The sequence below is a fragment of the Arvicanthis niloticus genome, chromosome 16 (genome assembly GCF_011762505.2).
Source record: "Arvicanthis niloticus isolate mArvNil1 chromosome 16, mArvNil1.pat.X, whole genome shotgun sequence".
Taxonomy (NCBI): Eukaryota; Metazoa; Chordata; class Mammalia; order Rodentia; family Muridae; genus Arvicanthis; species Arvicanthis niloticus.
This window is the reverse complement of record NC_047673.1, coordinates 51,575,650-51,589,332: the sequence shown is the minus strand read 5'-3', so window position 1 is coordinate 51,589,332 and position 13,683 is coordinate 51,575,650. Positions and strand designations below refer to the sequence as shown.

The window sequence follows — 13,683 nt, the reverse complement described above, 5'->3', positions numbered from 1 at the left end:
GGTGGGAGGTGTCAACAGTTTTTAAAATTAATTTCTTTATGTCTTTTGTAAATGTGTGTGAGTGTAAGCTCTCAGGTGTCATAGAATGTGTGTAGAGGTCAAGAAGCCACTTTGCAGGATTCAGTCCTCTCCTTCCCATGTCGCTCTTCTTTCTGCCACTGTGCCAAGTAAGCGCAGTTTCTCTGGCCACTTCTGTTCCCACATCCCATCCTGTCTCAGGAGCGCTGGGATTACAGGCTCAGCCACAGCATCCACCTTCCTATTTGGGTTCCAGGGTTCAAACTCAGGTTGTCACATTGTTACCTGCAGAGCCATCACCTGATTGGTCTAGCAATTTTGAGACCAACTCCCAATAAACTGGACAGACAATGGACCAATGGAACACACACACTGGGAGCATGCTACCTTCCACTTTTATCTTACCAAATAAGATGCTTTTGAATTTTGCCTAACATGGGGTTCATCAAAATGATAAGATCATAAGAAAAGGCTCCTATCAGGCACACAGACTTGAGACTCCAAGGAGAGATGCGGCAGAAACTGAGACCAGAGATATTCTACTTTACATGTAAGCTAGCCTCCTCATCCACAAGGCCAGTTCTAAGTACTAATATTGTGTGGCTAGAATCAGGGGACCAGCTTTTGGAAGGTGTCTGAGAATCTGTTAAGAACTTGCTTCAAGGATTGTGCTAGATGTCTAATCTAGGTAGTTGTGTGCATAGGTATGGAGTGTGTGTATGACTCTGTGTGTGTGTGTGTGTGTGTGTGTGTGTGTGTGTGTGTGTGTGTGTGTGTGTGAATGTTACTGCATATATTTTATGGAGTCCTTTGCTGCAAAGCAAGCATATGCAGATGTTATTATCAGTAACGTTTTAAAATGCCAAAATACATCTATGTTATTTGCTATTGTACAGGAATGTTACCATTTCTTTCAATTAATGGATAACACATGGTAAAGCCTTTTCCCCAGCTCCATGCTTCTCCCTCAGTAACACATAGTACTCAAGGATGCTTTTGCCCTATGGTTAGGTGTATTTTTTTTAATTAGTAACATTTATTTATTCATTTTTTTTTTTGCCTTTTGCCAAGTCTCTATTACTTCTAATTCTACTTTTTTACACATCATATATTGTGATATCACTATACCTCTGGGACACATAGCATAGAAGCACTCTGATGGTACATGACCAAGTAAAGGAAGGCGTTCTAAGTATAATCAGAACGGAGAAGACTTTCGTCATAACATAATAAAAACATCTCTCTCTTTTTTTCCCCAACGACAAAATTTTAAGTCTGTAACTCAATACAAATTCTTACACTTAAAAAAAAAAATCTGACCAATTAGAATGAAATGTCAGCCTGAGACAATTTGTCTGGAACAACCTCCTGAAAGGGAAATGCCATTTTATTCGTTATTCAAATGCCAGCTACACTGACCTATAATTAATCCCGACTTCCTGGTCTTCCCCACATACCTGAGGCTCCTCCCTGCTCAGGCAGTCGCTACACCCGGGAGATCTGAAGACTGGGAGGCAGCTTCCTGGGAAATCACCTCACTTGTCTACAAATTTGAAAGTATGTACTTTATCCAAATGGCGGGCTGAGGAGACAAATGTGATTTAGAGAATGACTTGAGTGAGTGATATGGCTAGAATCGGGGGAGCAGCTTTTGCAAAGTGTCTGGGAATCTGTCAGAAACTAGCTTCAAGGACTGTGTTACATGTTTAATCTCTAGGTAGTTGTGTACCTAGGTATGTAATGCTTGTGTGAGTGTGTGGTGTGTGTGTGTGTGAGTGTGTGTGTGGTGTGTGAGTGAGTGTGTGTGTGTGTGTAGTGTGTGGTATGGTGTGTGTGTGTGAGTGTGTGTGGTGTGTGAGTGAATGAGTGTGTGTGTGTGTGTGTGTGGTATGGTGTGTGTGTGTGTGTGTGTGTGTGTGTGTGTGTGTGTGTGTGTATGTGTGTGTGTGGTGTGTGGTATGTGGTGTGTGTGTGTGTGTGGTGTGCGGTATGTGATGTGTGTGTGTGTGTGTTGCTGCACATATTGTATGAAGCTGTTTACTGTCAGTTATAAAGAGTTACTGCAGGGCTGTGAGTGCTGTCTGATAGCAATAAAATTCCTTCCAGCCCTAATGTCCCCTCTTGAGTTGAAAGCATGCTTTCTTCAGTAGTTACTTCATTTAATATAGCTCTCCTTGGAAAGCTAACTTCTCTACATGTGGACTTGTGGAAGGAACATAAAATAAAGAACACAGGGAAAACACAGAGAAGACAAGGTGGCTTTGAAAGAAAGTTAGCTGTGAAAAAAGCCTTCACTTCTGCAAAGAGAACACGTTCTCTACACAGAGTTTCTGACTGCAGGGCCAGTTTAACTATGTGTCTTCAGCTTGGCTTAGGTGTTGGCTTTGTGGTTCTGGAGATACCTACCTGGCCACACTAGAATGATGTTAGACTAGCGGAGAACCAGCAAGCTGTGAGGGGAGGCCATGAACTCTCCCAGCCTCTGACAGGACAGCCACCAATCAGAGCAATTGAAGCCCCCCCCTCCTCTGCCCTTTCCTCAGCTGATAGAGCTCCCACCAACTGCAGCTCACTTGGCGGAATGAAAAGTAGGAAGAAAGACTTCTTGAATGGCAAAGGAGCCACTTTTTTTTTTTTTTTTTAAAGAAAGCAATGTGAACAACCTTTACTTCTTGGCCCCTGTTGCTATCCTGTTCTCTCTTCCGCTTGCCTCTAGTCAAGAGCAGCCAGCAGCCGCTTCCTTAAGGCAAGAACCAAACCAGAGGAATTTTAGATGAAGCATCATTAACTTTGCTTGTGGGGAAAAAAAAATGTTCTCCCATGGAGGGAGGAAGCCGTGCTCAATGCCGTTGCTTATCATAGGAATAGACATACAGCCAGACTTTCTGAGAGTCCAGACATGAACTGCAGTTTGCTTCCTGCAGTTTCAGAGTTGAAGACACCAAGAAGAGCCAACGTCCCTCTTCTAGTTTTGGCTTTGGGCCCTTTAGGTTTCATAAGTCTGAGGTAATCGGTGTAGTTGGATGGACAAGTTCCAAGAGCATACATGATTGACAGCAGTGTCTAATAAAACATCTCCCATTTTTTTTTATCCCCTTTGGAATGTCATCCAAGTTACAACAATAGCTAATAAGTACCTGCCATAGCTATAGCAACAAAATAGCTGAGTGTGCACCTCTAGCTGTTTTTATGCGGGCGATGTGTTCCCAGGCTCTGTAATCCATTCCTTCCCCCCCCCCCACCCCCGCCCCCTTTGAGGACTTGGAAACATTGAGTACAAATTTTCACAGTGTAGCTTTGAAGTAAGACTTGTTGGTTCATGCTGACTTACTTGTGTGCTTGCGGAGAGAAGTAGTGAGAGAATGAGCTGATTTTTAAACTAACAGGTGTAACTCGAAAAGTCGGTAATTGAATGATATATGAGTGGGGAGGGGGTGAGAATCTTACCCATCCCCCACCACACCCTTATATTTAAAATTTACTCCAGGTACTAAATGCCACTATCACAGAGTGAGAGTGATTATTGAGTTCACCTTCTCCCCTCCCTGCCCCCCAGAATGTGTCTCACACTACTCTGGTCCTTCAACGTGACTCTCAAAAAGCACATGTTCCATGGTCAAAAGCAATTGAATCAAATGCACAGTCTAAGCCCTAGGAAGTCCTGTAGGGGAGAGAGATGCTTAGTTTTGTTGAACTCAGTGTTTTGTAAATGTCTCTGGCAACAGATCTTTCCAGTGTTACTGGTCAACCTGAGGTAGACCTAGTTTCCTGGGACCCATTGGAGGAAACACTAGTCAAATTCATCTCAGATTTCCCTATGTAGTAAACTGGGACCACAGTGGCCTTAACCCTGCACAAGCTGGGCAGAGTAAGACGTACTAATGCCCATACTGGGTCCTTTCTACTGCACCACTGATGTAGAGAATATTAGGAGTAATCCAGGATTTGAACAGCTCTGGTTGCATAATGTTTCAGTATAGATTTAACATGAGAAATTTTAGTTGTTTTGTAAGCAAAACAATGAAATAACTCTATGCTCATAATGTGTCTTCACAAAACCATCATTCATAGTCAAAACAAAATAAAATCCCCTTTAGAGTTTAATCATCTGAGTTGGTCCAGTGCCCCCTTTTTTGGTCTGTTTTATTTTGTTTTGTTTATTTCGTTTGTTGTTTCATTTTTCCTCCTAAAGAGATAAAAATGAATACTGAGAAAAGAATTGCTAGCCATGAGCTTGGTTTAGGTTCATAATCTATTTTATCTGATTTCCCTGGGCTTTGGATCTCAAAAAGCCAGTTGGTTTATTGGTCCCTTTGGACAGTCAGGTTAAAGTACATCTGTTGTCCACATAGATTTAGCTATTGCCCTCCAAGCTAAGCAATCACGAAATTATAGCCATAGTAAATTTAAACAAGAACTCCTTTCGGTTCATCCAGCCCATAAATCCACACGACAGAATAAACATGGTACATCTTGTAGTTAATATGAGCACATGTGAAAAATTAAAAAATCTTTGGTGACAAGACAAAGAATTACTCCATAAAAATTAATTGGTGTTTAACTGAGGACATACAAACACAGCGCTTACAGATGAGCTGACGAACAGTGAGATCAGACATACATGAAGCTCACACTGTGTGCGTCTCCGGTTCACGGCAGATCCTACCATCCCTTAAGGAGAACAGGTCACCTGGATCCTTCTGAGTTTCTCATCACCTTTCATTTTCATCAGAATGGTGTTGAAGAAGGGGTTGCTATAGTTTTCTTCAGACATGGACTTGAAGGAAGCATGTGCCCTTGGGGAGAAGGCACGACTCAGCACCCAGCTTGCTCCCTGAGTTTATTATTGGCACATCTTTGAAGGCAAATCATCCCAGGAACCAATGAAAGCAGTGAAAATTTTTTTTTTAATTTTTAAAAAAATCAAGAGGCATCTTTTCAGCATAATAAATACCTTCCCATGAACATAAAGAAAGTGACCTAGACAAAAATGTAAAATCTCCACTTTTTTCAAACGTTTTTATTCAGTACAGGAATGTTTTACTGTTTCCATTAACTGGTTTCGTTAATTTGCCACATTGCTCAGCAGCCTTAGAGTGCATTAGTTAAGATTTGCTAGTGAAGCCTTTTGCCTTTTATAAAATCCGATTTGTTTCATTTTAAAAGCCACGTGTTTAAAATGTGGCACACAAAAACATTTCCGTGATGCGTAGTTGTGGTTCCATAAAATAAAAATGGTCAGAAGAGACGGCTGCTCATAAAATCTATATTTCTTGCTAAATGGTAGCACTGGAATGGAATTGCCAGTCAACTCATGGCCAAGCGATGTTGTATGTGACTTTAAAACATAAACCATGAGTACGTTACAACTGGAAAGTATATATTATGCCTTGTTGGTGTGTTTGCTGGTTCCTCCTATTTTATCAGTTGGATTTATCCTCATAAAAGTCAACATTCATAGCTCTGTCATGGAGAATCCGAGTGCTCTGAGCATTTACAGACAGACACCCTGTAACCACAGGCTTTTCTTCCCAAGCCCCAGTTCCCGAATAGTGACTCAGAGTCTTATACATTTCTTAATAAATGTCTAGGCTTTGTGCTAGGTATGTTCTCTGACTAGCTCATAACTCAATTATCCTATTCATACTATTCTATGTCTGCCACATGGCTGGTTACCATTCCTCAATTTCATAATCCAACTTCCTCTGAGTTCAGGTGGCAAAACCTCCAGTGCCTGCTTATTCCTGGAGTCTCAGTTTCTCTCTCTCTCTCTCTCTCTCTCTCTCTCTCTCTCTCTCTCTCCCTCCCTCCCTCCCTCTCCCCCTCTCTTCCCCTCCCCCACCTCTCTCTATCTGTCTTATGTCTTCTAATCCTGCCTCAGCTAGTGGCCATCAGATTTTTCTTGACTTGGCGATGCTTCCAGAGTACACAAGAGATTATCCCCTGCTCCAACATACACTCTGAGCTCCACTGCCAGTTGCCAGTGCAAGAGGAAGACCATTCATGGAGATAATGGTCATTATGAATGTGGTCTACCAACCAAGAATGAAAAAGGATGGGCAGTTCTGAGGGACGGCACTTTGCTCAGAAGCATCTGCACTCCCCTGACTTTAGTCCTCCTTCCACCCTTTCTGACCTCTGAGCAAGCCCAGGGCTGCAGACAGTTACCCTTGAATTCACAGCAGAGCTGGGTTCCCCTCAACCTCACTTTGAAATACAGAGATCGAGGAAGCACTTGATGAAAATAGTGTTAAAGATTTTTAGATTTCAATCAAGTTCTTACTGCTGCTTCAGCCATCCTATGAACCTGGGATGCTTGACATAACCACACTTTTAAGTTGGACTTTGTGGGAGGTCCATGGCACTGAGGGGCATTGTCCAACAAAAAAATGAAATATATACATTAAAAGCTTCACTCAAAACCTAGCCCAGAATAATATAAATAGACTTTTCCATAAAGCTTTAAATATTTCAGTTCTTTGCCCTCTTGTGTTCTACACTGGCTTATGACCAAAAAGAGAAAACTGTGAACTCTGGCCACGTTATCCTCTCCATAGTGACCAAAGCCTTCTCTCCAAAGCAGGATTTTAAATCTGTAAATATGAATCTATAACCATCTTTTAGGAAGATTTTTGAAGGAGCCTGTGCTTCCTTTCAACCTAGAAGGAACCTGAGCCCCTTAGATGTAGCTCCTCAGGTCTCTGGCGGGCCTTCCTCCTCCATTAGCCTCTCTGCAGGTTAGTAGACACCTGTGTTCCCAGGCACTACTCAATGGGAGCTCAAGTACAGCAAGCCCCTTGGTGATCAAATAAATAACTGAATGAACAAATCAGTGAATGAGTTCAGCTATAGAACCTAACCCTATGCATTTTGTTTCCAATTAATGCAAAGTGATTATCAGACCCTGTTTATGGCCTTGAAGTCTGCCAGCCAGTGGCATTGGGATTAGTTCTCCAACCACACCCTTCTTTCTATTGTGGAGGGATTTAGCACACACACTAATTCTTCAAGGTTGGCTTCTCCATTTACCCTGGGCTCCCTATTGCTCGGTGGCTACCTGGCTGCTTTGCAGCTGCACCAGAGATTAGAAAGTGGGAATCAGGAAACTTCGTTAAAACACGTTTATATTTAGAGCTGAAAACTTGACCAAAGATGGAGATCGGAGCATGGAAGGAAATGGAATGGGGGGTGGGGAGGGGGTGAAATTATCTAGATTTAATTGTCTGTGATCCTTGTTTGCATTACTGTAGATAAATGAGAGTAGCTTGTATCTAAAATTATAATGGCAATGACTTCACAAGGTTTCTGTAAGAGGAAGATAAGTTCTTAAATGCAATGATTTCTCACATGCATCTCACAAAGTATGCAATGTATAGAGACGTTCAGCATGTTAACTTTCCCCCCAATCTGACAATATTACTTTTAAGTATTACTTAAAAGCCACTATGTCACCTCTCCACTGCAACTACAAGATTGCACTTGTATGCGTTAATAATTTTCTATTTAAAAAGTTTTCAAGGTGTGGCAACACCTGTAACACCAAAACAAGAAGGTAAGACAATCACAGGTTCAAGGCCAGTCTGAGCTAAGCATCCATACTGTGTCTCAAAAACAGAGTAGATGGTTTGGTGGGTAGAACTGCCTGATGTACAAGCATGGGGTCCCAAGTTTGGGTTTGTGCACATAGGGATCTGTCACAGCAGCATGCATCTGTAACAGCAATGCTGTGGAGATGGAGACACATAGATCTGCAAAGCTCATTGGCCAGCCAGTCTAGTTAATCACTGTGCTACAGATTTAGTGAGAGATCCTGTCTCAAACACTAGAGCGCCATAGAGAAGACATCCAGCCTACATAAGCATGCATCTGCACACAGACAAGTATACATAGGAACACATACACTGCATATTCAAATTCAGAAGACAAAAAAAGTAGAATTTTTAACCCAGTATACTCTTTGTTAGGCATACTACATATTTTTGTCTAGGTTCCCTCTCAACCTAAGGACTTTGATTTTCAAGACTTAGAGGAACAGGAGGTTGTGTTTTCTAGAAAGAGACCAAGCTTATGATGGCAATCATGTGTCACTTTAAGCTTTGACTTCATCTGCTTTGTAGTCTGCCCAAACAGCTTTGCTGAGGCTTCTGATCCCTTACATCATTCTGATTGATTAGTGATGTCTGTCACAGGAGGAGCAGGACAATGTCACGGCCTTGGCCATGCTTTACGATGTAGTTTTACCATGCCAACATTAGTTTTCTTAAACTCCTCTAGCAATGAGAGTTTAATGTGGGAAGAAATTTAGGAGGTCAGCGTTTGATCAACAGACCTGACTTTCAACTCCTCTCTAAATCCTGAATGCGCTGAGTCCTTTGCCAGAAAGCTGTTAGAATTATGACTTCGTGCAAACTTAACTAAACAAACATGACTATAGCATACATCTCATCTAATGTGGCTTGTCAAGACGTCAAAATCAAAGGGTCTCTTAGCTTAGCAAAGAAGGTGATTTACATCTGCTACATGCTATGTGAAGAGTAGAAGAGACTGATCTCTCCCGATGTGCTCACTGACTACACTTCTTGTTTAAGTTTATACTGGGAAGTACACTTCAGTTTGACTTGGTCAAAGTGGATAAACTTCTTGACATAAACATTCTAAGGCAAACTCTATAACACTGGTACAATTTAAATTATCTGTCCAGCCCTTTCATCTTCTATACACTTATTCCTTTTATTAAATCACCATCAGTGGTCCAAGTCTTGAAATGCCAGCTATTGTGACACTAACCGACTAGGATCTTATTGCAATTAAAAGTTGGTTTAGTAATGGGGAGGCTGAAGTAGCTCTCCCAGTTCAAGGCCAGCCAGGACAGGAACACTGTGGGAAATAAGCAAAGATCATTTATATTTACAGTTTGCAAAAGGAGGGGACACAGCCATACCTCAAGAAGAACCAAGTCAGCAGCCCCTGGGACAAATAAAGGCAGGGAATCCGTGGATAGAAGCCAGTATTACAATTTCTATGGGAAGGATGGTAATTGAATGAGCCAACTGATGGTTGGTTCATTTGAATGATTCAGGTGGTTCCTAAGTACAGGGCTTGTTCCTCCTTTTCAGTACCTGGCCCAGGGACCATGAGGACAAGTAAGCAGATGGTCACTTGAAGTGACAGCCCAGTGGAGAATATGACAGGAGCAGGTGCTCTTGAGTTGCCTAGGTTACATGTGAAAAGCATGCTTGCAGGCAGCTTAAGATCTCTAAGTATGGCTGACCCTGGGAAGGTCAGTCTCTCCATGACCACAATACCCCAGATGCCAAAGAAGCAGAAACATGGAAAATACTCTGTACACTAAACACTTTACTGAAGCCCAGTGACTATGTATAAAGGACCAAGTCATAAATCAGGAAGAAACATATACTTACTAGGAAAGGAAAACACAGGAAGAACTGACTTCAATATAATGCAAACGGCTGAGTGGGAGGTCACATGTCCATGGCACCAGCACTTGGAGAGCAGATGCAGGAAGATCATGAGTTCACGACCAACCTTGGGAGGTATTAAATTGATACAGTGAGTTGAGACCAGCCTGGTACAAAAGAACTTGTCTCGAAGATCTCACCTCCTAAAAACTTGTGCATGTATATGCATGTGTGCAGGCATGTGTGTGTGTGTGTCTTGTGTCTGTGTGTTTGTCTATGTGTTTGTCTGTATGGGGGATGTTTATGTGTCTCTCTCTGTGTATGTGTAGTATGTCCATTGTTGCAAAGAAAGCACTTATTTTACCCTGTCTAGTATATGAAATATATACTCTTTAAGGTATATTTTAGGTCTTATGTATTATGCTTAGAGATTTTATTTTTCTTTTAGTCATAAACTTATCTTTATTACACCATAATTAGTCTTGTAAAATACAAGTTCTATGGAAATAATATTCTAGAAAAGCATCTCATAATGTGCACATAAGATTTTAGTAGGTGCTTAATAAGAATATCATGATCTATTAAGTTTGGTAATTGCTAGATCAGAAAAACTGTGTTTTTCTCCAGGCCTCCCCAGAGCATTTGATAAAGAAAGTGAATTGTAACCCTCAAAGGCTGAGAATAGAATATTGTGTGACTGCTATGCACCAGCTCAGTGCTACATTGAGAGGATCAATAAGAAATTGCTCTAAATGCATTTTCTTTTACAATAAGGAAGCACTTCATAGTTAAAAGGTATAGATATGGGGAGGGAAAGAAAATTAATCCATTCATGGTGAGTTAGATTTATGACCCTAGCACACTGAGGAGGCTAAGCCAGGAGGATCACTTTAAGTTCCAAGCCAGCCTGGGCTTGACTGAGACCCTATCTTAAAAAAGAACCAGAAAGAGAAAGCAAGGAGGAGCATATGGAAGAATTTTGAGGGAAGGTGGAAATATAACCAAAATATGTTATGGTGTGTATGTGAAATTGTCTCTATAAAATCCACGATTTTGTACTAATAAAAAGTAACCCATTTGCTAAGTAGGAAAGTAAGATATAAATACATCAGACATTGAGTAGTGATAGAAGAAAGTAGTACCAAAGATATAATAACCTCATCATAAATAGGGCTAGAGAGATGGCTCAGCACTTTGGAGCACTTGTTATTCTTGCAGAGGATGCAGGTTAAATTTCCAGTACCACATGGAACCTCTTGGCCATCCATAAGTACAGTGCCAGGGGATCTGACATCCTCTTCTGACCACCATATGCACCAAGCATACACATGGTACCCATACATAGATACAGGCAAAACACCTGTATATACAAAAGAATTAAATCATTTAAAAAGTAGTGATCAATGGTCAAATAAGTGAAGTGATGTTAGAAGCTTTTAAGTATCGATGGGCAAAACAAAAGGACTTTCAATATGCCTTAATATAAGAGACCATAGATACGACACACAATGGCCTTGGAATGAAGAATCAAGAGTCGTTGATAAAGGTTAGCAGTACCAGGGCATATTAGATCTGGACTTAAGGGTTACATTCAAATGAAGCACTCGGGGCTCTGCAATGATGGAGCAGACAGAGGGATTCTTTATGATGGAGAGTCAGGATTCTCTATGTCTAAAAACTCCAGGTGGTGCTGAGGCAGCTGCCCCAAGGTCTGCAGTTTAGAAACAAAAAAGCAGGCACTGGAGAACTTTTCCTCCAAAGTGAGTTTCAGAGTGGGACAGTGTATTTACTGCTCCTCTGTCATAAGGCAAAAGCAGCCACAGGTGATATATAAATGAATGAATCTGGTTATACTTTAAAAAAAAAAACTTTATTGACTCCAAAGTTTGAGGTTATTGCAATTTTCAGTGTCACAAAATATTATTCTTCTCTTGATTTTTTTCCCCTCTCAGCCATTCAGAAGTATACAAAGCAGAAATTGCTGGCAACCATGTTAAAACAGGCTGCAGACTATACATTTGCTGAGTTAGAAGGTGACATTCTGCACACACTCGTGTACAGCTGACAAAGGTCTCCCATTGAGGTACATCCACCCCCATGGACATCATCATCTTCTTAAACCTCCTGTTACTTTTTCATGATTCCTTTTCTCTTAATGGTGTGTTTATATCTTCTTCTTTTTCCTGCAAGACAAAACTATCTACTGCCAGAACAGATGCCCAAACTCCACATTCATTTCAGAGTTTACCAAATTCAATTCCGTTCCTTTGTTTAGACAACACTCAGCGGTTGTGTGGTCAGTGGAGTGTGTCCGTTGAGCAAGCCTTTGGCTTGGCCTGGGAGAAGATATTTGTAATGAGGATTAATGCAGAGCACCACAAGAGAATTGCAAAGAAGGGAAGGTGTGGGTAAGAAGGGTAGGAGAGTAACCCTTGAGGAGATGTAACAGTGTAGAGAGTCCTTGGAGTATTTGACAGAAACAGAAGTTTATCATAAAAAGCACAACAGAAAATAAAGCTAAAGTGAAGTCACCAGGAAGCCATCAATGACAGACGTGAAGTTTAAGGAGTGACAGGTGGAAGAAATTCAAGAGCTTTAGTTTGATGACAGACACGGAATTTATCGTATTTCAGAAATACGGGATCAACTAAGACCAACATCACAGTTCAGTGCTAGTGGGTGGCAAGCTGGACTAAGGCTGTGTAAGGAGAGAAGAAAGGGGATGAGACAAGGCTTAAAGCTGGTGGCTCTCTAAGACTCTACACAAACAAGAACAATCACACTGGGCCCCAGAATCAAGAAAGACTGCCCCTTTCTGTCGCCACCCTTAAATGATATGAGCCACATTGCAGAAAATGGTGCGTGGCGTCGGCCAGCTATGTTATATTCGTTAATTTCTGAAGTCATGGCTTATCTCTTGTAAGTATCCACAGGCGATTTTTACTGTGGCTTCTAGGGTTAGCACTCTGAGAATTAGCGAGCGTCTTTGCCTTTGTTTCACTGACTTTATTTTCAGAGGAAATATAGGTCTACATCCCGTGACTCCAAATAAAAAATTGGTCCCGAATGTCATCATCTTTTCACAAAAGGGCGCCAAGCCCATAGAATCTTACAGAATATCAGACATAGAACCAATTTCTTCATGTCATTAAGAGCTGAATGGAAAAAGTAAATCCAGAATCTCTGGGATTCTTATTTTAAACTAGCATATTCCTGTGTGTTTCTTTAAAAACGCATCATTCTAGCAGGTTTGAGGGGAAGGGATGTTTTGTTTTGTTTTGTTTTGTTTTGTTTTGTTTTGTTTTGTTTTGTGTAAAAGCAGCTGCTGTTGTGTTGAGGAGCTAGGGAAATAGAAGAAGGTCTGTGGGAGGTAACCTCTGTCAATCAGCTCAGGCTCTCCCACTGTTTGGGAAAAGAAATCACTGACTGGCAAGAATAAAGTACAGCCCAGTTGTTCCCTCTCTCTCCATCTTGGAGAACAAAGCAGTCAGCTAGAAACTGTTGTAGATATCAGAAATGCAAAGGCATTGGACCTGTCCTGCTCGGTGCTCAGAGTCTTGCTGGTCAACAGAAATTGCACTAATGACCGTGTTTCCTGAGCACCACAGAATGTTTGAGCATGAAATTTATATTTCTTTATATGCTTCCTTACATAAGAATAATAGGTAAAATTATAACGATTGTGGGAGTCTTTCATTATTAAACATGTTGTTAAAGCACTTTGATGGTTTTAGTCCCTTAATTTTGTAACCAAAATATAATTTACAAGTTCAACAAGGTCGCTTAATTTAAGGTTACTAAACTGTGCAAGATGCTTTGCAAAGAAACCCTTTGTGGGCTGAGTATGTCTAGTCATTAATTTCACAGTCTAGGTTCAGTTTCCAGAAGTAACTCTGACACAGATCTCTTATTAAGCAAGCTTCTAGCGTAGTATGAGCCTTGCTGAGCATCCAGCCTATACCTCACCCATTCCTCTGTCATCCCTGCCCTCTGCATGTCTTACAGATGGTTCTGTGAGGGGAAGGAGCTGTACAACAGTCCTGACATTCAGATCCACTGCGAGAGTGGGGAGCTGCACACCTTGGTCATTGCCGAGGCCTTTGAGGACGACACAGGTCGCTACACGTGTTTGGCTACAAACCCCAGCGGCTCAGATAGCACATCTGCAGAGGTGTTCATTGAAGGTGAGCAGGGTATGGTGGCGGGAAGTGCGGATGGTCTTCTGGCTGTCCTTCAGGCATCCTTG

The 13,683-nt window shown here is 41.5% G+C and overlaps 1 protein-coding gene across 4 annotated transcripts in view; it reads left to right on the top strand.

Annotated features, from left to right (window-relative positions):
- Positions 1-13,683, top strand: part of Palld (palladin, cytoskeletal associated protein) — a 386,960-nt gene that overhangs the window by 160,975 nt on the left and 212,302 nt on the right. For 3 of the 4 annotated variants that reach the window (XM_076914188.1, XM_076914187.1, XM_076914189.1), the window contains one exon: positions 13,443-13,621. In XM_076914188.1, the coding sequence (XP_076770303.1) occupies positions 13,443-13,621 (179 nt within the window). Of the gene's footprint in view, positions 1-1,560; positions 1,576-13,442; positions 13,622-13,683 lie in introns of those variants that run through there. The other variant, XM_076914190.1, reaches the window with a different exon arrangement.